At 39.7% G+C, this 25,000-nt stretch overlaps 2 protein-coding genes across 2 annotated transcripts in view; both read left to right on the top strand.

Annotated features, from left to right (window-relative positions):
- Positions 1-11,441, top strand: part of LOC137970856 (collagen triple helix repeat-containing protein 1-like) — an 18,136-nt gene extending 6,695 nt beyond the window's left edge. Inside the window, exons 2-4 of the mRNA XM_068817479.1 lie at positions 1,286-1,422; positions 9,118-9,390; positions 10,934-11,441. Coding sequence (XP_068673580.1) covers positions 1,324-1,422; positions 9,118-9,390; positions 10,934-11,287 — 726 coding nt within the window. The 5' untranslated portion in view covers positions 1,286-1,323 and the 3' untranslated portion in view covers positions 11,288-11,441. The remainder of the gene's footprint in view (positions 1-1,285; positions 1,423-9,117; positions 9,391-10,933) is intronic.
- A 10,038-nt stretch (positions 11,442-21,479) lies between these two features.
- Positions 21,480-25,000, top strand: part of LOC137969991 (collagen triple helix repeat-containing protein 1-like) — an 8,530-nt gene continuing 5,009 nt past the window's right edge. Inside the window, exon 1 of the mRNA XM_068816420.1 lies at positions 21,480-22,516. The gene's annotated coding sequence lies outside the window, so the exon portion shown is untranslated. The remainder of the gene's footprint in view (positions 22,517-25,000) is intronic.

The raw sequence follows: 25,000 nt of genomic DNA, 5'->3' as shown, positions 1-25,000 counted from the left end.
AAAGCAAAAACCTGTTTTCCATGAATGCCGTGTCTTACTTGCTATTATAATAACTATGTAAAAGAGACTTAAAATCACGTAGAGAGTCTGCTTGCCTTAATGTTTCAGGAAGATTATTCCACAGAACAGCACCACTGTAGCGAAAACTATTACGGAGATAATTTGTGCGTGGCTGTGGAATAGTTAACTTGTTTACAGAATCTCGAAAAATGTATGGAGTAGTGTCAGACCGAGAAATAAATTTCGAACTTAGGTACTCAGGAGCAAGGCCATTAAGAGATTTAAAAACCATTAAGGCTTTTTGGATATCACGCTGAGTACTAAGATTTTTCCAGTTTAAATTTTGGAATAGGTGCGATGCATCTGCATCATAGCTTGAGAAAGTTAGAGCTCGCGCTGCGCGATTTTGGAGTTTTTGAAGTTTGTCTGCTAGTTTTACGCCACAGCTTCCCCAAACACATTGCAATAGTCAAAATGCGGCTGAATCAAGGCTTTGTAGATAAGATGGAGTGTTGCTGGGGGAACAAATTTATACGCGCGGCGGCCATATTGACCATATTGACCCTGAGTCTCGAGTTGAAATGTTTGGGAACGAGTTTCGGTGGGGAAAAACAAAAGTTTTCAATCCCTCGGGATTTAACATGGCCGCCTTGTGATTAAGGCCCATTGACTAGTTCCCAGCTGGCAGCATATTTCAGTTGGAAGAGTCACGTGCAGCGCAGTCCCTAGGTCACGGGATCAGATCCCGTTCAAGTCCTGGATTTTTCAAGCTTACTTGCAACTGTTTCAGGTTCTCATTTAACTGTGGTGATCTTCCTAACGTTCATTTCATGTTCCTTCCGCAGTTCAAATATTTCATATATTCTCAAAATCATTTCATTGAACTCTTTCGGGATGCAACTTGAACTCGCAACTGACGGTCATCACTGCCTAAGCGTAAAATGCAGAGTGCAGCGCACCCTTGGATAAATAAATTGCACTTTCGGGAAAACACTAAACCCCTTATTAACGCTAGATAAGAATCTTAAGCAGTTGCAAGCAACCTCCTTGAAAAATCCAGGCCTTGAAAGGGGTTTAATCCCGTGACAGGGCGATTTTGCTAAACTTGCCAACTGAAATGTCCTCAACCAACTGAAAGCTGGCCAATTGCAAGTTTTAGTTACGTAAAAGGTAAATGAAATGATTTAGAGAATACTTCCATATATTTGATTATGGCGACCATTGCAGCTGCGGGTGATGGGAAAAGTCTATTTGGATCTTACTTCAATTTCATCTTTTCCCACAGAATATCAGAGAGAAGAAATAACCTCTGTCCTCATCAAAATGTCTTGGATCTTGCTGACGCTACTTTTGATGTCAATTCCTTACAATTCTTTTGCAGCGGGGGATAACACTACTGGTGGCCCGTCTTGCAATGACAAGGTAAGTGAATAAATATGCCAATTAACTAATATAAACCATTTTTAATGAAATATAAGCAAGCATTATGACATGATTATAGTGTCATTTTATCTCGAGGCCTGTTATAGCTAATGAAATTCCACATTAAGTTTCTCAGCTGGAGTATGGGGCGTGGACATTCTTTGACAGCTAGCCAATAAATAAGGAATAGTTCGGATAGGCTATTTAAGGCAAGTTCAGTTTATCATACGTTCCTCCTCGACTATGTTCTCGCGGTGTTAACAACCTGAAACTGTTTTAAAGTGCACTACAAGAACATTTTTGGCGACGTCACGCAGAGCGCTCTAGCCTCCGGGTTTAGTCGAGATAAAATGCATGTTTGAAGTGCTGGAAACAGACGAAAGAAAGAAGTGATTCTCGCTCTTACCTGGAAAATTTAAGCAATTGTATATATGACGAAACTTAATAAATGTGAAAGACATACACATTTGAACTGCGGAGAGATGAATGAAGTTAAGATCATGTGCTGATCATCGCTTTTAGCTGCTGCTATTAACGTTACTTGAGCAGTAACGAAAGAAGGTCAGCGTTCGAATCCCGTTTAAGCCTGAATTTTTCAGGCTTTCTTTTTGTTAGGGTCAATACGGAGCTATTAATTATAACGGCTGTCGGGATTGGCTCAGAAAACAATGGACCAAACCAAGCAACCAATCAACGATGGACCCTAACCCTAAAAACAATAGAGCTGGGTCATAAAGGGATCCAATGAAATTAGAGGTTGTAAAGAGCTGCGTCCTGTCTCTTCGACGTTAACAACCGCGATGATTAGAATCTTAACTTGATTAAGCAATCGTCTCTTACAGACTTCTGAAACATTTGGGTGGTTTCAACGGGTATTCGAACCCAAGATATCTCTGTAATGCCTGTGCAATACTCTACAGTCACTCAGTTGGCAGCAGGTCAATTTGTTGGGCCCCTGGCTTTGCGTTCTCGTGAAAGGACTCGATGAAAGAAATGTATATATTTGAAGTCATCACTGAATTGACCTGTTTCCAACTGATTGGCCTCTTAGCTCAGTTGGTTGAGCACTTTACCTACATCGCAGAGGTCATGCATGAGTTGGAATCCAAGTTGAAGAGAACTTGAAAACTTCATGTGTCTATGAGAAGAGACAATGTCCAGAAACGTGTGAGGATAACTTCTCTCTTTCGTTTATAACCCACACTTCAAATATAAACATTTCTTTCAAAATACAGGAAGTTGGTTGCTGTTACTAAGCGTTTTAGGTTTTATACAGTCACCGTATATGCGAACGAGAATATCTGGACAAGTCTGAAGTCTGAAGTCCCTCCTCGGCTTTCGTAGAAACTTTTTTGCTAAAATTATTTTTTGAAAAATATAGTTCCCCTTATATGATTGGACAGAGGAAGACCACCCCGTTAGAAAAACAAGGATGTGAGGTTATCGTATTTGTTTTTGTACCCGAGAAATATTTAATCTCCCTTTTGCTTTTTTTATTATATATTTTTCTAAAATCGATTTTTTTCGACCTTTAGAACACATAAAAAGACTCTTTTTTTTACCTATGAGCGAGTGAAATTAGGGAATAATTTCACGAGCGTTTTATCCAAAATCAAATAATTTCCCGAGCCTTTAGGCCTAATTTACCGAGTATACCATTTGATTATAGCTTTTACTATCATGGATGACAAATTACATTCATAAGATTCCATTTTAGCACTGTAGCAAAAGTTTTGTGCAACATTGTAATTTCACATGTGAAATTAAAAATTAATACCGAAATTTTCCTGCCATAATTAAGGAGTAATTTGAACGTCACCCATGTTATTATTACCTATTGGATAACTGCAATTGGTTTTGCTAATGTTTATCCGCTGGATAGTGATTTATCCCGTGGATAGCGCTATTCATCGTTTGAAAAACTCGAGCCAGGGGCCCGAAAAGCCATTTGTGAAACTGCTAGCCGCTTATTTTGGAGAGCCGATCTTTTAACGTGTTTTCAAGATAACAAGAGGCTACAAGTAGCCTATACTCGGGCCTGCAAAAGTACAGTGAGTGGTGTATGGTTAATTTAGCGCTAAAGAAAAGAACAGAGAGAAGTTTGTCCTTCTCACATCGGTCTTACATTGCGATTCTCATGATGTTCGACTGTGTATGTAGTGAATACTCGGACCCAGATTATCTTCATTACAGGTGGTGACAATGACCACTGGACCATGGAAACGAGGTAAAAATAGTGTATTTATGCCAAAGTGGCTAAGCCTGACATTGTTTTTTACTGATCGATGGGTATTCTTGCTCAGTGTTTGAGAAAGAAACGCTAATTGAACGGCTTAAGATGAAACGAAATGACTCGTCGAAACATCTTGCAGAAAAAAATTAAAGAGAAACGAAGGTGAGATGTGAAAACATCTTTCCAAGATGACCAAACTTTCGTGCAGTGGTGCACGTAAAGGTCACTTTGTCACGTGCGCGACACGTGAAGATGTGCACTATATCTCGACACTTGAAAATACTTCCAGAAGTGCAAAAGTTCCTGGGGGCCATGCCAAATGAATCCATAGCACGAGAATCAAATATTTAAAATATACCATCTGTTGTAATTTAAATACTCGCAGTAATACGCACCCAATTGTCAAAATAAATATGTTATTTGCCAGCTGGGAGGTCCGTATAGGGAAAAGCTGTGACCGAAGCCTTGAAATTGCTGCTTTTTCAAGAACGATGTCACAGTTTTTTGCTATACAGACCGACCCTTTGCTGGTAAATAACTTTTTTTTTTCCTCTCCCCCTTCCTCTCTGAAATCACTTGTTTTAATTGTTGACTCGCACCGCGCTTGATAGTGAATGCAGTATTAAATCGACTTACAAACTGAACGTTTCAAGAGAAATTCCATTTCCAAACCTCTTGTCTAATGAAAAATAACCTCTGTATGTAAACGGAGTCGGTGTAAAAAAAATGGAAATTTAAGGTCATCAAACAAGCTCATGCAATTAAGGCTAGGTTTCCGCCTGCCGTGAGCAGGCCGGATGAGAAAATTCCACCCGCTCCCGGAACCAATCAGATTGCAGGATTTGTTGAATTCCGCCCACTCACGCATTGAGAAAAAAAATAAAAGAATTATAATTCTCTGTGACCAAATTTTGGAAAGTACCTATCAAAGACATACAGTAAGCAAAATCTATTGTGCAACTTCCAAGTACATTACCAGTATGACTTGGGCTGTATTGAATCTGAAAAGTTGTGTTGAACGCTATGACTTCTGCAGGTAATTCTGTTATCATGAAATATGTTTGTCTCGACAAGCTTGATAAGGCAGTGTATAGATCATTTCCTACATTTACAACTGATAATTACGGGGAAGTAATTAATTTCCTATCATAATTATGATTACCGGTATATAAGGGCACATAGTGACATAGTTGCACATTCACTACCAGCATTTGAGCCATGAACTAAAACATCACCTTGACAGTTGTTTTACTAGGATCAATAGGATGTGAACCAGGATTTTTCTAGGTTATGTCCATGCAAAGGTTGAACTTACCGGTACCAGCAATATGCCATGCGGTGGACTAGACTTTTAACAAGAAACTATTTCAAAAAACAAAAAGCAGTGTTTCGTTTCCGGAATGGAATACTATAGTGTGGGTCACTTGGCCTGTCATTCTTATTTCGCTTCGTGTATTGAAACTCTCGAGAAATAAAGATAGAAATGTGAACTCAAACTCTCTGAACGGTGTTCCTTGGTATCAACATGCATAATTAGCTTTTAAACGCACAACGCAAGGCGCAATAGAACGAGACAACGGACGTATTGGCGTTTTTTGAGGGGAACACTGCCTTGCGGCTGGTTAGCCTATGCGACTTCCAGATTGCGTGACGTAGAACAACCTCACTTATCTCCCCAGCACTACGAGCTGAGTGGTAAACAGCACGTGCTGGATCGGACAAGAGTATTGATTAGTGAGCGATGTACCAAGGCAAAAGAGCCAACAAGCTTGGTGGAAGTCACCGTACAGGAGAGGACCCAATTTTAAAGGGGCTTGTCACGCTGTTTTAGGTAATTTTGATTAAAATTGTTAGATATGAGCTCTAAACGTCAAATTGGCAGAGCAAGAGTCTTTCATTTGCAAAATCACGGCCACATAACAATTGAGAATGATTTTCCAGCTGTTTAAATGACATTTTGATATAAACTGATATAAATTTGAGAAAAGGTGGGCCAACGTTTTTCAAAGTTACCCAAATGCAATCCACTTCAGTCCTCCCCACTTTGTCCCTTCTTAGCTTTGAATTCCTGTGTTTTGTTTGAGTTCTTCTATAGTTTTGAGCCGTTATTTTGTTATTTCAGTTAATTCTATGACCATTTGATCAATGCTGAAATTGCCTAAAATTGCGTGACCTAGCCCCTTTAATGCAGGCAAAGCGATATATCCAACCCATCCCCAAAGGAAGGGAGGGGGGAAAACTTTAACAAATTGCAAACAGCTAGTTGGTTTACTATAGAAGACAAACTGCCAAGTGAACCTTGGACGGCTGACTTAGGCTTTTATAGCTAGACTCTGTCTATTAAAGTAGCCAGTTGCACAGGTTCTACTATGTAGCAGGTAGGCATTACACGTGCTCTTTAGCAATAATGAATGAGGCTTTAACAGATTTGGCCAATGCAGGTGTACGTTATAATCTGAGATCTGATGTCCTCGTTTTATTTATAACAAAACCGTTGATTTTTTGACCTTGAACGGCCGACTACAAAGAACGCGAGTACGGTCACGTATCATTAATCGTACGTATTTTACTGATAGGGCTGTAAAATCTCATTTAAAGAGAAAAACATATACTCGTTTATGTGCACAATACATCGAAGAATAAAGTCAACAAATACCTATTTTACCTTCAAATACTTACCCCTGCATAACATTTCAAATTCCGTTTTCCGTGAATCGTCTCATGATTACGTGTTACATACGAACCATGGCAATTACTAGCTTTACAATCACTGGTTCCTCGTTAATCCAATTTATTACTAAGACTTGTTTGCAATACTAATTAACACGAAAACGGATAACTTGGGAATTTTTAACAATATATCGCTTTCATCTAAGCCAAAATCATTCAGATATTCAAAACGTCCTATGCATAATCCATTTCTTTCGCCTTTGTGTTTGTCAGCATTAAGATTTGGAATATTTTAGGTTTACGTGTTCACAAGTTTGTTTTTGTATCTCGTAGATGTTTAGATTTCCAATTACACACTCTGTTTCGATTGGCCACTCTAACTCGCTGTGTAAACAGTTCACCCTAAATTCAAAATGGATACGTTTCGTTTCTGAGAAAACAAAACATTCTTTTACAAATCATACCGGGTATTCCTGATTTCTGCATAAATTTAAGTTTCAGTCTGCATTTACCTGTTCATCCACGCTTTTTGGAAAAGTGGTACATACACTGTACCACGTGCTTAGATTTAAACACATACCTGAGGTAGATATTTTTGTTGTGTTTACAAGGAAGTGATCTCCCTTGCTAGTAATATGATGAAATGTAGATGACCTCGGTACGTTGTAACCCAAATACGTTCCTGCAAGTTTCATCCTTTTCCTGCTGTTATAAAATAGACGTCTCAGCCATTTCTCTGTAATTCTGCTTGGTTCTCGGGCACGTCTATGTCGATGCTCACGCAAATCAAAACAAAAGTAAACAACTTTTGCTTATCGAGACCTGTATTTCTCCTTCGGAATGAAGTCTTGATTATCATTGACAATCAAATAACTGTACAGCCTTTCAAACTACATCAAAGTTATTTTCTAAAGAGCTGATCACATTTTCCACTGATGACATCAAATCTTGTGAAACTAGAACAGAACTATACACACAAGATGGCAGTGAACACGATCGCTAATATGGCTATTTGAACAAAGGATATAAGCTAGACCATTACAAGAAACAAACTGTTTAACAATGAAAAAGAAAAAAACGTAATAGACAAAAAACTTATCTCTGTAGTCAATGGTACACTCAGCGGGAGGCTATTTGTTCCCGGTGAAAATGGTACAAGCGTGAGGCCATTTGTTCGCTGTGCAAATGTTTTTACTTTGTTCTCAGAAGATTCCAATATAGCGTGCATTTGTTTGTGGAGTTATTTTCTTTGTCGCTGTCATCTTTAGAGAAGTTCTCAATAAGGTACCCGCTGCTTATTAAAGAATTAGTGTTTTGAATTGTATCATTTTCAATAGTTGCGTCCATTTCAGTTACATTCGAGTATATTCTTGTTTCATTCAGTTCGCGGAACGACCCGTTTCGAAGCTGACGCTTGACATCTCTTAGTGTGGGTCTACCGCGAAAAGCGTATGCCTTTCTTTGTATGTGCTTTGAGCGCCCCAAGAAGAAATCGATTAAGCCAACGCAATGCCGATCTTCAGTAATCCAAACAACGCATCACAGAGCCCTTCATGATCTTGGATTACGTGATTTGCTTTAAATAACCAAAGTAAACAGCGCCACGTGGCTTCTATTGTGCATTACCCAATCAAAACACCGCCACGTGCTTTCTATTGTGCATTGCCCAATCAAACACGGCCACGTCTTTCTATTGTGCATTTTGCTGCACAGGAAAAAAAAAAAACTGAAATCTAACGTCTTTTATAACTCGAGCCCCTACGGGGCCCGAGTAACAAAGAAAAATAACTGTGAAGTTTGACGACTTAAATCCTCTCCGTTCTTGAGATACAAAGGGAATTGTGACACCCGAAAATGGCCCGTAAATTTTCGGGAGTTTCGAGAAACGAGCCCCAGAAATGCAAGTAATGAGATGCACAGGGAGCCCAATTTAAATTTGATATCCATCGGCAAGCGTCCCTTTAAGTCCAAGCAGTTTGATATCCATCGTCCAAGCAGTGTCGAAAGTAATTAGCGAATTTGCTTTGGTCTTGCATTACTTCACTCACTGATTGGTTCAACGTTCTCGCGCCACTTTCTCAACCAATCAGAAGTGAAACCAAAACCAATTGTGGCTGGCGCGTGCACATTTTCCTGCGCTTTGTGTCGGTTAATTGTAATTTCCCCGAGTTTTGATTGGTTTACCGGGTTGTCTTCGCCTTTTTTGACTGGCGAAAGTAATTACTTTGGTTTTGGCTTTACGAAACCCAATTGAAAACCGCTTTATTTCTAGCAATAAAGATAGCGTTATTTTTGGGTCAGGGTAAACGAAGCAGTTTATCTTTCCTTGAGAAGCAGCATTTGCGGGGGAGAGGGGGGGGGGGGGGGGGGAAACTTTGTGACGTTAATTATCTGTATTCCGAGACAAGAGTGATGTTGAAGTTGGGGGAAAAAAATCAAGGGGGCACTTCGTGACGCTTATTGAAATTCGCGTGCATCTAATCACATTCCCCATAATGCACTTTGTTTGCTCCCCAAATTTTGCATATTCCCAGGAGCATTTGGGGCATACAAAGTGTGTTATGGGGAACGTGAAAATAGAGAATAAAGAGTTGACAGGCGAGTGCTTTTTGAGGAAAAGGGTAATTTAAAGTAAATTCCTCCTAAACATGTTTGAATCTGTAGAATTTTTTATACCTATATGGAAAAGTTTCTTCAGCAATAACGTCAAGCTCATAAACTCATAATTTTAATGGGAATCAATCAACAGATAGATAAAGATATCAGTGAGTTTTGTTTGCTTTCCGAACCAGCAACTCTCGTCGATTTGCCGTTGTGGTTTTCCCGGCATGCACGGCAAGCCTGGATCCCCAGGACTCCCAGGCCGCGATGGACGGGACGGCCGCGACGGACCAAGAGGGGATCAGGGACGAACTGGAGCGGCTGGTGTCCAGGGTCCTCCCGGTCAAAAAGGAGAGCGAGGAGAGACCGGGGCAACTGTAGCTCCAGGTGTGATGCCTTTTAAGAACTGGAAGGAGTGCGCCTGGAATAACATTAACGATGGCAGAGGTAACGGCCTGATTAAGGTGAGCTGAGCAAAAAAATACACAAACCATTAGTCTGCGAGCAGGCTCTAGTGTTTGGCTTTCGCATTCAAGCACTACTCTCTTTCTTCTCGCTTAGGCGATGCGAGCGTGTCTGCTGCGAGTCTCACTGTCCGTGGCCTCGCTGCTTGTAGAAGGCCTAAATGCAATAAACGACCCTAAATGTAATGAAGTCCTAAATGTAATAACATTTTGCCCGATATGTAATAAACTCTTAAGGGTAACATTAGACCTTATAGTATTAAAGACTCTTTGTCTACTGAGATGCTTTGGGCGCCTTTGTTTATGTTTTTATTTCGCTTGAAGTGACGAGTGGGAAAGAAATAAGCGACAAAAAGCTACAGAGGAATACTACAAAGCTGGCCAGCCGAATAAAAAATATATGTGAAATGAATAAAGCGCAGCTACCGTTCTTGGACTAATAAAATATCGGGTATTTCGTAATGATTTTGTCCCCTTTCGCGGCTCGTGTCGCCAGAAATACGGGTGGCATAATTTTGATCTCTGTTGTTGGAAAATATACTCGTTTGTTTTGTCTTTGACAATTTGAAAAATACGTTATGTAATTATTCATTGATTATACTCTTTCTGGCAAATTTGTTTACTATCGTTCTCAAGTTCAAAACTGACCGCGATTGGACCTCAGAGGGATGGATCCAGGGAAAAGTGACGTCAAAGGCTCATTGGCTTAAACTTTCAGCGTGTGAATGCAGCTTGTTTTATATGCAAAACGCGAGTTTAAAAACCTGAAAGCCCAAGAAAACTCCTGTGCTGCATATTAATTCTGCGGCGTACACGCGCATTGCATTCTTAAACTAGTGAGCCTTTGACGTCGTTTTCTCCTCGATCCATCGATCTTAAAGTTAGTAATGGAAGACCATGAAAAAGAAAAATTCCAGTTAAAATAAACAGACATCTTTTTCAAATCAAGGCTTGAATCTTTGGTCGCTTAGTGTTCGGAAGAAAAATAAGAATAGATTTTTTGGTCACAAGGGCACTTTAAGAGTTTATTACATTTAGGGCAAAATGTTGTTGCAATTAGGACTTCATTACATTAGGGTCGTTTATTTTATTTAGGCCTTCTACAGCCGCTCGTCTCCAACTTCGCCAAGAGGCTGAGGGCTAACAAACCATGAACTTCAAGAACCGGAGAGAGACCAACTGGAAAATCCCAAAAACTTAGAAGTTTAATTGATCACAAGAACCTATGACATTTCACATGAACATTTTCCCAAGAATTAGAACTGAAAACCATTCGTGCTAGTAAAAGGGTTTGTCCTGGGACAAGGGACTTAAAGATGCAGGACTCCCGTATTAAATCTGTGATCATTAATGTGGCATTCCTTTGCTCCATTAATTGTCTAAAGAAATTGTTGGTAGTTTTGGTAATGTTCAAAAGACTGAAAATTAGAACTAAAGAAATTCTCAATTCCCGCTTTCTCAAATGTCAGAAATTACTTCTCGATAACGTTAGAGTAGTCCTTATCTTTTATTTTAATGTATTCAACACGTATTTAATATATAGGATTGCGTGTTCACCAAGAACCTCCCTGATACAGCTCTTCATGTGGCCTGGACTGGTACTCTTGGAGTTGAAGGCTGTACGGGTTGCTGTAAACGCTGGTACTTCACTTTCAACGGTACTGAATGCTCGGCTCCCCTCCCTATTGATGGTAATGTGTACTTACTCGCATCAAAATCTCCGCCTACTTATCACGTTCGCCATATTGAAGGGCACTGCAACAACATTCACAAGGGAAGGGTGCGCGTGGGATTCTGGGTTGACAATTGTCCTGGATATGGAAATGCTAATGCCAACACAGGTTGGGGTGCAGTGTCCCGGATGTTTGTCGAGGAAGTTCCTAAACCTCAAGCTTAGATAACAAATCTTACCTTCAGTCCAACAAAAGCTCTTTAAAGGGACCTCATAAATCATTTAAACGTAGAGTTTTGGATACATGTAATGACGACTTTCGTTTTTTGCGGCTGTTTTTGATTGTATTAACATTCTGCTGAATAAAAACCCGGACTACAAATCAAGGTTTTCTCTAAGTATATTTCTTATTATTTTGCCTTTCTGTGTATGTTTCTCTACATTTTTTTAACAATGTGTAGGGGTCGAAGTCGGGGTCGAAGTCGGGGTGTGTTTTTTTACCATTTTTTTTTTTGTTTCAATTTCTGTCGTTATTCTCCTGTACTGTTGTTTTCGAATGACCGGCATCTGTCCTTCATTTATGGTGGAAATTAGTCAAAAAAGTTAAGGAACTTACGGAAGCTATGAAAGTTCTTAAAGGGCATCTTAGTGTTTTTTATTTTTTATTTTGTGTGTGTTTTGGTTTTTTTTTTCTAAATCGGATTTTGTTTGTGTTTTAAAATCGAAGTTGGTTTTTGCGAGCACCTGACTTCATCTTTCCGAACATCGGAGTTTGTTTTTTTTTAAATTAAGAGATTTTCCGAAATTGCTGAAATTGGAGTTTATATACTCCAACTGCCAGAGATACTGAAGACTCGCTGAGCTCCACACTTTAAATCGCATTGTAATGTTTACTCGTTAAAAACAGAATCATCTCACCGTTCTACGACGGTCGTCACGCAGTCATGCAACGTTCTCATTTGCTTGTTTGTTCGTGTTGTTGTCAATGTTGTTGTCTGACTTTGCTACAAACGGTTTGTAGTAAAGTTTAGAGTTGCACGGGAACTTGTCAGCCAATTCTATTCGGACCTCAAGGGATCGAATCCAACTTCACGATAAAAATCACGACAACATTGAGAACAAGCAAATGACAACGTTGCGTGACGACCATCGTGGAACAGTGGCTATGTTTCGTTTCGTAAGTAAATATAATAAAAATGTGGTTTTAAAATGTGGAGCTCAGCGAGTCAGCTTTTGCGTGACCTGTCGGGGAAGGACTGGAACCAAAGAGAGGATCTATCGTTGAAGGGATGAAAGCTTTTTACCGAAAAAAAAAAAAATTCTCGAGCATAGCAACGAAGTTTTAAGCTGGCGTCATCTTCATGTGGTTGGTGTTTTGTATAATATCTCTCCATTGCCGTCATGCTCATCTCCTGGAGTGTGGTTTTTGTAAAATTTAATCGCTGGTTGTTTCCACGCAGGTCCGCACTATTCAAGTGGACGAGGACTAAAATACTGCTCTATTTTCACGAAAGCAAAGGAAAGGAACTTCAAAAACATGCACATGCATTCAGTTTGAACTTGAGTTCGTAGGGTAATAAAAACATTTACAAAAAAACAGCCCCATTAAATTTACGCAACGGTTCGTCCTCGAGTTTTCCAAACTTTCAGCCACTATTCCATCAACTATCTTTTCCGGCTGAGCTTTTCCATCCTCCCGCTCACTTCTCTTTAACGTTTCATGATGATTCGGAAATAAATGTACCATTCTATTGCCGTCCTGGAATTTTTTCCCCGGCGTTTTTGTCGCCATGTTATTTTAAGTAATGCTTGAAAAATATTTATGAAAGTCAAGTAGACTAGTACACGACTGATAAAACAACGCGAATATCAGTCGTGCAGTAGTCTACTTGACTTTCATAAATATTTTTTAATCAATTTTAACTGATCACGATTTTCTCTCATCCAACGCTGTGCAAGACTTATCGTCCACGGTTTTTGCGAAACCTCAACTTCACTGATGCTCGAAGTAATGCGTGACATATTACAGTCGCGTTACCTGGGCAGTAACGTTGCACACAAACAATTAGCGCGAACGTCCTTAAGTAGGTGACGTTCCTTGATTTTGGGGTACAATCAAGATTTGTCATTTCGCATTTCAAAGAAATTCAAAGAATGAAATTCAAAAGAATTTCATCTTCTTACAGCTTTTCAATATGTAGCTTAAGGCGGGGGTACACCTGAAAGCAGTTTTCACTTCGCTTAAGGACGTTCGCGCCCATTGCTACTGCGCATCCTTACAGCGTACGCAAATTCACATGCCACGTCATGCATCGAGCGCGGGCGCTAAGTTCTAAAATGAACAATGATAGGGTAGATGGCCATGGCTATAGCGTGCTTGGATTTACCGATCTTGGATGTTCGGTGACCCCTACTTTTCTCTTCAGAAACAGATTTCATTTAAAATTATCTCCACATTGTCCAAACTTAATAAAAAAATCAATGTGGGAAGTTAAAAAAAATTCAAGATTTCTGTCCTCGGGACATGGAATCCTGCCATTTTGCGGCTGCAAGGCGCATGAAACTATGGTCGCTAAATGCAAACTTGTTTTTTAGGGAACCTCAACAGTTAACTAAATTTACTTGATGGGTCCACTTACACAAAGTTTGGTAGAGAACATTTCACTTCAAAGATGTAGTTGCAATATTTTTGGGCTTACAGACACTGTGGCCTTATTCGCTAAAGAAGCCGGATTTTTTCAGATTTAGGGTGTTCTTCCGGGTAAGTTCTCTCCAAAACGTAATCGGTGACCCCCATATTTTTTTACATTTCTGACATCACTAACTCATCATCTTTCAATGATAAAATTTGCAGAAAAAATCAATGTTAGAAACTTTTCGCGCGAACGTCCTTAAGATTGGTTTAGTGGCAATATCTAGCTCGCATTTCAAGTAATACATAACTCTATGCTCAAAACACAAATCAATGTTTTAGGGTGTTTTGTAAATTTTTTGGTGATTTTTAGATATATTTTGGATAGTTTTTCTCAAAAAAGGAGTAAAATTTGGAGAAATGAGAAATATTTAAGATTTGATGTAGTTTAAGAATTAGAATTTGAAATTAAAATTGATATGTTACGGTGCTCTATTTCTTCTCTCCTTTTCCGTAAGAAACAAATGTCTCTTCTCTTCTTTTTTAATCTTGATTTTGTCCGCCGCTAGTTTTCCTTCTGCCACTCCCTATTTTTATCGCCGCTCATTTTTCCGGCAGCTTACTTTTTCTTTCGCCGCCCACTCGAATTTTTTTTTCTGTTTTTGTTTTTTATTTTTCGCTGCTCGCCTTTTTTCAGGCGTCTTAAAAACAAAGACCTCTAAAACTCTAAGAGCAGCGGGAAAAAAAGGTTTGTCTTGGAAACAAAGACCCGCAAGACTCGAAAACGACGAAAGTAACCCAAAACCCTCAATTTGGCTAACCCTAGGCCTAAAAACCAGCCTTAGGCCTAGTTAGGCCTAGGGTTCGCCAAATTGAGGGTTTTGGTTCATTTTTCACTACCTAAGGCATATGGCTGTTATGAAATAGATGCACACAGAGCACGGTAGGGGTAAAGTTTGGTATTTCCCTTTGTTTTTCGTAATTCAGTCGAGGCTCTCTTAAGTGATCACCCAGGGAATTAGCAAAAGTGGTCGCTACTAGAGCTTGTCACTTACGAAAATGGGCTCTCGTAAGCGACCAAAATAATAAACAATAGAGGATGGTCGCTGACGAGATCTTTCAGCGAAAGTCTCTAGGATTTTTAACTTCTTATTGATGGTACTGAAGATAACGGGAATTTCTTTATTCTCGCTCACATCTGCCAAAATATCCTTTGAAAACATTCCCAGCCAGAACTTTCAATGCCCGCCTTGAAGAGCGAGGCTACCATAAGCAGTCGGTTCTTAAACAAAACTCCAAAACCAGCGAGAAAATTTGTACCTTTTGTCACAACATACAACCCAGCAGTGTCAAATCTTCAAGCAATACTGACGTACAACCCAGCGGTGTCAAAGATTCAAGCAATACTGACGCGCAGCTCGAGTTTTATTGAAAACCAGCTAAAGCTGGCAGAAATTTTCAAGAAACCTCATTGTAGAAGATACAAGAGGGGTAAATCGCTGAAGCACATGCTCATGAAAGTAAAGTTTCATAAGTATCTGTAGACACCTTTAGCACCGAGGTTTTCCGGATATACCGCAAACCTCAAACCGCAGTTCGCGGTTAGCCGTTTGCCGTTAGAGGTTAGATCGATTTTGAACTTTAGCAAGCCGTTCCTGTTATGCACATCGGCGCCGCCATCTTGGATTTTTCATTGCTACAAACGCTCTCAAATCAATCAGTTCTCCCAAAACTTATATTTGATCTTCAAAACTGTTCCCAATAGATAGCAAACAGATGTAAAAACATGTCTAATATGGTCAAACGGGAGGTCTGATTGATCTCTGGCTATAAAACGCTGCCGTAAATCACTTACCGTAAGAACGGTGCCTTAAAGTTGAAACTCGAGCAGCAGACTGCAAACGTGACGGCAAGGACAAGATCATGTGATTTCCCGAGGTTCGCTTTTCGCGGTATTGCTCGAAAATTCGTTTCTAAAGGTCTCTTGTAACTACAAACTCACTAAAGGGAAACCGTGCAGGTCTGTCACATTCTTTCAAATTCTCAGTGCATTGGGTTGTGTTTTCATTAAAGTGTTGACATACATAAATTAGACTCTGAGTCGTCGCTTAGGAGAGCTTAAAACAATGAAAAAGTCCAGTTGGGTAATCCCAAAGGTGGTCGCGGTCGCTTACGAGAGCTTTCAATTAGAGAGTTCAAGGTGTTTTACAATGGTGGTCGTAACTAGAGCGGGTCGCTTACGAGAGTGGTCGCAGTGAGAGCTTCGACTGTACATCTACTTCGGTGTCAAGAGCGTAAACTTGTTTTGAATCATTTCTTGTCCGAAGTCCATACTTGTTCCGTCATACTGATCTATTTTTATGCCATGGGATAAATGACTGAACCTAACTGACTTTCATGAGTTGTTCACCGGCGTCGGGTTGGTTTCTAGGGCGGAACTCAAGAGTGTTTCTTGTCCGAAGTCCATTGAACTCCGTACCGATCTATTTTAATGCTAGGAAAGGCTGAACCCAACTCACTCATCTGAGTTGTTCATCAGCACCGGATCTTCCACGGTGACTTGTTATATTAAGAAGGTACGCAAATTAAGGAAACAAAAAAAAACTCACAGGTAGTCTCAGGTATGACGTTTTGTATTTCTTGTCTTTGACTGAGTGCTTCTTAGCAGCTCTATCGCACCTCAGTTAATTAAACGATCGTCTCTTTCTCGACTGAAACAGCCTTGCTTTAGTGTCGTTTCAGTGCTTCAGAAGCAAGGAATCGATATGTTTGTGCAACGTAAGCAAAGCCAAAAAGGATTTAGAGAAATCATCAAAGGGATAGTTCTCATGTGCTCGTATAATTACCGAAACCACTATTTATCGTTTTTCCTAGTGCAAAGAATCATGATTTAATACGTAAGGAGTTTGACTAGAGCTCTTTTGAGAATCAGACTTCTTGAAAAAAAAATCTTAAAATAGACGGTGCATGCGCGTTGCTACCCCAGATTAAGAGCTCCGCAGAGGCCTTCGATTACGTCAGACAGAAGTGGTGTCCGTTTCCTACTGCACGTATGCGACACCTAACCAAACAAACGCACCGCACGTGCATTGATGTTGCACAAGTTCACATTGTTCAATTTGTGTTTTAGGAGCTTTGGTCTACCTTTTACCCCTCGATCAATGTGAATTATACCTGAAGTGGTGATAGGTTTCAGGCTGAAAGTAAACTTTTGCGGTCTATCTAATCTATAAAACGAAAGACTTCTTGTCGAAAACATCGTACTCTTTCATTGTTAGAGAGAGAGAATAGGGATTTTAAGATACACCGACTACGGATTACGGACTACCGTTGGTACGGACGTACAAAATTCCCGGATGACAGGAATGCCTAAATTGCAACATGAGAAATAACTAATTAATCATATTACATTCAGCATAAATCCATTTATTTCCTCTGGGAAATAAATATCTTATAATTGAATTTCGGAATCACATGAAATGAAAGTTGCAAAAGATATTTCTGTACACCTATACTCTCAAAGGGGACAAAAACTTCGGGAAATTGAAATTATTGCAACCATTGCAAATGAGATGATGCGAAAAGTCTATTTGGATCACAATGTTTTCCTTTTTTTTTGTTCCACAGAATATCAGACAGAAAAAGTAAACTGATGTCACTTCCGTATAATTGTTTTGCAGCGGAGGATAACAACACCGGTGGCCTTCCTTACGATGGCAATGTGAGCAAATTACGACAATAAACAATTTGTTAGTAGACCTATTGTACCCCATTCACACAAACAAGACATGTTTAATAAAATTGGGTTTAACAAAATGAAAATCAGTCACAGAAAAATGTAGGACTGGCTTTTAGGCCATCCCCAATTTTTTTTTTTTTTCGTTTACTGTCGAATGCCTTTCCTGATATTGGGTCGGTCGCTCGGTCGGATTGAAAAAAAAAACCGAAAAAAATCATAAGCGTTCCCGGAATCGGAGGCCTGGTACCCCAGCATCATAGCTGTGGAAAACAACAAGACGTGAACCCAAAATGGCGGAAACGTTGATGGATGTAAAATTAAGACAGCGTGGGAAAAAAGATCAACCACCGAAACTCCTATGCGACATAAAAATGGCTTAAAAACGTGGTTACCTTTTTTTTTTTTTTTTTTCGGAAAATGCCAAAAATTTGGGTCGGTCGGACGACGCTAAACGGTAGAAAAAAAGGGGATGGCCTTACAAGAGATTCGGGTGAGATTCTTTGATCGTGCTAAATTTGTAGTAGACAAAAATCAGTATACATGGTTTAAGGCAAGCTCAGTTTCTGGCGCGTTCCTTCTCGACTTTGTTCTCATCGTGTTAACAACCTGAAACTGTTTTCCAGTGCACTACAAGACAATTTTTGGCGCCGTCACGCAGAGCCTCCGAGTTTAGTCGAGATAAAATGCGCGTTTGAAGAGCGGATTATTAACGAAAGAGAAAAGTGATCCCCGCTCTTATCTGGCCAATTTAAGCAATTGTATAAATGACGAAAGTTAATATATATGAAAAACATTATACATTTGAACTGCGGAGAGTTGAATCAAGTTAATTAAAGAGAGGCGGGTTCTGACGCTCGATCTCCCTATTTACCTGTGGACACAATGGAGCGATCTTTCTATGCTTAATGCCATTGTCCTTTAAGAATGTTTGAAAAGTCTCTGCCACGAAATGAGGACCATTTTCACTTGTAAATGTCTAAGGCAAAACCTGAGTAGAAAAATTCTCTCTAGACCACTGATGGCCACATCTGCTGTGTTTTTGTTTGAGATGCTAACTTTCTCATATCTAATGTGATAGTCAGTCACTGCAAAGACAGTCTCCTGATGGCACTGAACCCATGAAATCAATTGAAATGTCTTGCCAAGGTCTTTGAGGCAATTCAGTCACTCAGGTGAAGAGGTACGGGATTGCTTGGTCCACTCACAACTTGACACCCATGGCATGTTCTGCAAATGCTTCAGCTTCTTTATCAAAACCTGGCCACCAGACCCTTTATCGGCAAGCGTTGCTTCATTTTTGCCATCCCTTGGTGTCCTTCATGGGCTAATTCAATTGCTTTTACACGTAGCCTCTTACAATAGGTTCATTAACTCTGGTTCCTGGAAGTACAATGTTCCCAAAAAGACGAAGCTCTTCTCGGATTGGTTTGTTCTGTGCACAGATGGGAGTCTCCCAATTTCCCGTCTTAATTAATGATCTGTCTTACATCTTTCAATTCTTTATCTACTGCAGACTCTTCTTCTATTTTTTCTGTAGTCATCGCTCGTGGCACTGCTGTGTTGGCTACGAATCTGATGTATTCTTCTGCTACATTCCTAGGCTGTGGTTTTTCAGTCTTCGTGAGGCGTGTCAACGTATCTTCATTGTTCATTGACCCTGGCAAATACTTCACAGAGAATGAATATGGTTGTAACTGCAACACCCGTCGCCCAATTCTCGCTGAGGGCCTAGACCGCGCTGAGTAAATGAACTCCACAGGTTTGTGGTCCGTCCACAGTTCAAAATCCAACCCATACAGATACACATGAAACTTCTGACAGGTCCATACATAACCTTACATGATTTGGCTTAGGTACAACCTCAAAATCCCACGGAGTTAAGCCATCAACCTTCTCAATGATGTCTACCTTTAATCATGCGTCACGTTTTCTCTCGATCTTTTCCTTTAAGCTAAATGCAGGCTAAAGGCTGTGCAACTGGCTGGATCTGCTGATCGATATGAAATTTCAGTTGAAAGTCCTTGAACTTTCCTATTCCTGTAAATATATCCTTGTATCTTGCGGCTATCCCACTGTAATCTACCACAAGATTCAACGGGCCTTGTAATTTTAGGACTCCCAGCTCAATGGCTGATTTGCTTCCTAGTAAAGGTTCTTTTTGCCCTTTGGTAACGGTAAATTCAGCTGAAACACATTTGCTGCCTACTGTCAGATTTTCTATAAACGTTCCTATGACTTCAAGAGGTGTAACTGCACCATAAGCATGAAGCTTCTTTGCATCCTTTCGTGACACGCAATATGTTCCTTCTTCAATAGCTCCCACAATGCTGTACTAATGACATTTGCACCAGCTCCAGAATCAATGATCATTTTCACTGGGATACCCCTAATGTATACTGTGATCCTCCCTCCAATGAATGCAAAGACATAGTCGTCTTCTTCCTCCTGAAAATCTTGAGGCTGCATGTACCGAACCCGGGATCTACTCGAAACTTTTGTAAATTTGATTTTGCTTAAATTTGAAAACTGCCCCGGCTGAGAACATTTGGAGCACGTTTTTTCCCTGGCCGGACACTGGGGATCTCTGGCAAAATGACCACGCCTACCACAATGATAACACTCGACCCCTCCTTGCGGTGCATCATCTCGACCATTCCGTCCAGGCATTCTATCATTGACTCGATTTACTGATCCCCTTGGTAGACTCACACTCTAGGTCGACCTTTTGACTTCCTCATAATTCCGGGTAATTTCTTGTGAGTATTGAAGTGTGAGTGTCTCGCCGTTTTCCAGACGTTTACGCCGTAACTCATTGGAACGACACTTTGAGATAATTTGATCCTGGATCCAAGCTTCCATTTGATTTCCACAATCGAACTTCTATGCTTTCCGCTGCAGTCGTACTGCAAACTTGTCAATTGCTTCATCTTCCCCTTGCACCATTTCTCTGAATAAATGTGGCTCGTGTGGAGTGTTCACTTGTGTGATCATGCAACAAAGTGTAGAGTTAACGCATGATCGTCATTCTGATACTCTTTTGCACTCCCTGTATCACGCAGAACATTATAGATATCTTGTATATCTGGTCCAACGCAATGAAGAAGCAATGATCACCTTTGCACTTTGTTATTATCTTTGTCGGGAATAATAATGAAACCTTTTTCCCCCAAGTACAGTTCAAAACTATGAAGCCATCGCTTCCACTCAGTGCCCAAACTACTCGGATCACTATTGGCATGAAATGGTCGAATTCCCCCAATATCCAAATCTCTCAAATTCATTTTCTGTCACGAACGTTATTTACACCCTAAAAAGCATCCTCGTTGCCAGTTGTAGAATTCAGTGGACGTTTGAACTAAACTCATCGAATATCCGCACGCTCTCCATTTACCCTTCATGTCAACTATCCCGAATATCTTACATCATGTAAGTTACATGAAATATCCCACAGATCTACATTGTAGGTACTGTATCAAAAACGATCTTAAAATAGCAAGAAAGCATTGACACTTGTTGATTGTTACTAATATAGTAACAACTCCTCAGTTTTTAACGTTTGAATTCATAGAGGGTTTTAGCTCCTGGACATACAATGCTTCTTTTATTTTACAACGCTAACATGTTTTTCCCGATGCAATATCAAAATTGTCCCATTTGATGTTGTGTCCAGTCGTTGTGATATGGTCGGCGATAGCTGAATGGTGATCTTTCACCGCTTGTGTTAAAGTGTTCAGTTTTTCTGTCATTTAATCTTCGTTTAGTCTTTGCAATGTAGAAATAGTCACAGTCCCAGAAGCTTGCTTTCTATATGACTTTTGACATTTGAGAGCGATAATTCATACAAGTGGTCTTTGTGATGAAAAAGTGATTTTATCTTAAGTTACCATGGACGAAGAATGAGAGTTGTAGGCTTTTGACTTTTTTCATGACTTCATATTCTCTTTTTAGGACTTAAGACCCTAGCAAGTAATACGTCATCATTGCATAAATTGTTACGTCTGAGTCAAAACAAAGTTGTATGAATTAATAGCTTTTCGCAATTTTACGTTTACTTGTCAACTGCAAAACAATGAAATTTTGGCTTGTATTTAAAAAAGCTAATTCCACACTGAGTTGGCGCGCTTTCTTTGTGGATGATCCTCGGTGGATGGGCAGCATTGACGAGAGAGTACAGCAATATTGGCGGGAATTGCACGCGTGCGAGTGTGTCGCCATGCCGCGAGAAGAATTGTGATAAGTACTCTTCGCCGCTCGTAAAATTTTCCGTCGCGGGTTTCACCGTCTTTTCGTTACCACTAAATACGTCTAAAATAGAAAACAACGAAGGGTATTTCACATTCTTGGTTTTGATTCTCTTCGCCGAAAAGTAGCAATTACCTTCGGCAGTCGGAAATACGTTCGCTCACAAATGAGAATGAACTGATATTCATGTTGGACATCTTAAAATGTTAAAATCCGATTGCGACACGCTCGAAAAAACTATACGTCTTTCTGATTGAAACATCTTAGCGCTTTTTTTAATGAAAGTTAACTGAAAAGGAGACACCTACAAAACTGCTATTCACACAGTCTTTATCACTCTATAACGAGTATAAATGGTCCTTCGACGTATCCAAAGAGGCACGAAATTCTAACCTGCTCGTGTTTATGAATAATTTTTAGTTCCAATTGAAGTTCTTTAGTTTTCTCGCTTTTGTGCCCTTTTTGGAGGCCTTGGATGCCAATTTTGAAGGTTTCCCTGGATGAAAATATGATCAAGAAAAGAACTGAAGGTGTAAAACGCGAATGCGTCTTCAAATTGAAAACGAAATATTCATTATTGACAAGTTAAGGGACATTTTCAACCAGGTTGACTATGGCTTAAAACGTTACGATTCAAAGACCCAAATATTCATTGTTTATTACGAAATCTCCATCGACTCGACCTTCGCAAGAATTATGCAAGAAGTAGACGATGTACAACGACAAAGAACAAAAGGAATGGAAGAGATATCTGAAGTCGGCGATGAAGCTTCGCATCTCAGTTTGGTATCAGTGGAAGTTGTCTCGTGTCTAATAGATTTGGGAGATGTAGTTCAGTCAGGTTCGTGTTAACTTTATGTTTACTTTTCTTTTTTCCAATTGTTACGGGAGTGCAGGGTTGGTGCTTTGATGAGAGAATTCGTTCTCGACCACTGTGACTCGGGTTCCATTCTCAGACTCACATGGGGGCTTAGTTTGTCCACTCATATTTTAATGCGGGTATTTCGGGGCTTTTCCCTTTCGATTTACCATCGTTTGAGGCAGTCTGCTTTGCAATTAATTTTCTCACATTTCCGCAATTAAAAAAGGTTTTGTCCTCGGTCAGTTTAGCTGTAGACATTTTTTTTAATACAAGGGCAAGGCTGTAGAATTTTGTATGGCTTCCCCCCATCATAGACCTTGTAAGTGTCGTAAAAGGAATTAAGAACAAGAAGAAAAATTCTTGCGTTCCAATGGTTCACTGTGCAATTATCCGCATTTGAGTGACAAACATACAACGCAATGCTTTACATAGCCTAACTTTTGAGAGTAAATATTTTTCCGAACTTTTGACTGACGGATAATGGGTTGTTAATTCGCTTTACCTTCTGCCTTAAAATTAAATTTCCAAATCACTACAAAGTAAATAGATATACGTACGTAGCAACATGAGATAAATGTATTCAACAAAAACCGCTTTTCTGCCCAAGACATATGTCATTTACTTAATTCATCAGTAAAGAAAGATAATGGATGCACAAAACCTGTAAAATCAACAGGCGAGCAATGAAACTTAAGCAATTGACCGGCCACAAACCAAATTGCAACCCGAGAGACAAGATCACGCCAATCGTTGGAAAGAGCCGCTAGGTGAAAACGCAGATCAATATAAGCGATTTCTAATGATCGAATCAAAGGGCTTGATCCTAGCATTACAGAGAGTAAAAACTATGCATATACCCGCATAATTCGTTTTCGGAAGATCGAGTCATAGTTGGTTATCGGCTCAGATTATCGCGGTAGGAAGGTTTATCAACACACCATAAAATCCACTCTGCTGCCACATTTCATTTCTATGAACGACAAATCCTTGAGTGTCTTCTCAAATCTCGGAAACTTTATCCTGCGAGGATTTCTTATTGTAAATCATCTCAATTTCAAATTTTCGACGGAAACACTGATTCATTTTGAAAATCGCAATGACGTTATTGTAAGCATACTAGCGTACTTAATGCAAACTTTGAATCACCTCCTGCCTCTCCAAAGACAAGTGTGGCTCTTTTTATGATATTTTTGACGCTGTAACTAGCACAGCTTTCGATAGTCAGATTTCAAGAGAATAAACAAAATTAATATTTGAGGGGAAAGAGATTTGTGCTAATAAAATACAACAGGATCTTTATTTTACTTTAAAAATAGTTAATTTTTTCCTCTCTCTCAACAAAACAAATCGAGAAGGCAATAAAAAGTGGTGCGCGGTAAAAAAATGCGAAATTTTCCACGACAAAGGAAGTACTTTCTCAAAAAGTATACAAGAATCGTCGAAGCTAAAAGTCGGTAGAAAATAAAAATATATCCATCTCATTCATTAATTAAAATAGACGTTCTGATTTGAAAAAATGATTTTGTTCCGAAAAAGTCTTCAAATGGGATGAGAAGATTTAACTTGATTCCTTCTTTGCGTCCTGAACAATAATGGTAATAATCGGTTCATTGTAGAAACTGAGCACAAGTCACTTATGCAAAATGGGGAAACTGTGGATCAAATCAAAGCGGATCATATGAACTCAGTATTATTTTTAAGCGGAAGAACAACCTCGTGCGATCATGAGTAGACGGCTGGACTTAAAACTCAACGCACACAAAAATCGCACTCAAGACATACGTATACTGGGGGAATGTGAGCGCTCTGTCTATAACACAAGGGTCGTATTTAATAATTACATCATCAGTTGCTCTGAATCCGAATTGATAGTAAAATGGGAAGGAAAGTGTTTATAGCTTCGACTTTACTTCATTTTTACCACTTGTATTCTATATGTTGTCTATCGGAACGGGGACCAACATAAAAAACATGATGTGAGAAAAACGTTCTAGATCTGCTGATCAGTTATCATTAATGCATTCACAAAACAGCGCAAAACAAGAAAAGCGTTTGAGTTGTGCCATCATGAGCAAATCTCAAGAGCAAAGATTTCAATATTCAAGTTTATCCCAAGTTCAGTTTTCCCATAAGAATTACTAAAAAAACTGCGACGAAAAAGCCGGGCCATGGAAGGAGTGAGTGTTCCTCCAATGGCTCGGTCACTGAACATTTTGTGTGCAAGTCTTCATCTCCCTTTGGCAACTCGTGAATGCCCTACATTCAATTACAGAAAAACTAGTTGTGGTGGGAGTTTCACTGTTTATTAATTTCCCTGATTTTCAACTGCTAAACAACCCGTATCTGAGTCGTAGATTTTTCACATCATTATCAGCATCCTCAGGCTTTTCTTTCCTGCGTCTCGCTAAAAATTTTCGACTGATCTGTTCTCAAACTGTGCTCTCAACCATTACAGTATCGTCA

The sequence above is a fragment of the Montipora foliosa genome, chromosome 9 (genome assembly GCF_036669935.1).
Source record: "Montipora foliosa isolate CH-2021 chromosome 9, ASM3666993v2, whole genome shotgun sequence".
Classification (NCBI taxonomy): Eukaryota; Metazoa; Cnidaria; class Anthozoa; order Scleractinia; family Acroporidae; genus Montipora; species Montipora foliosa.
This window is presented reverse-complemented; position numbering and strand designations above follow the sequence as displayed.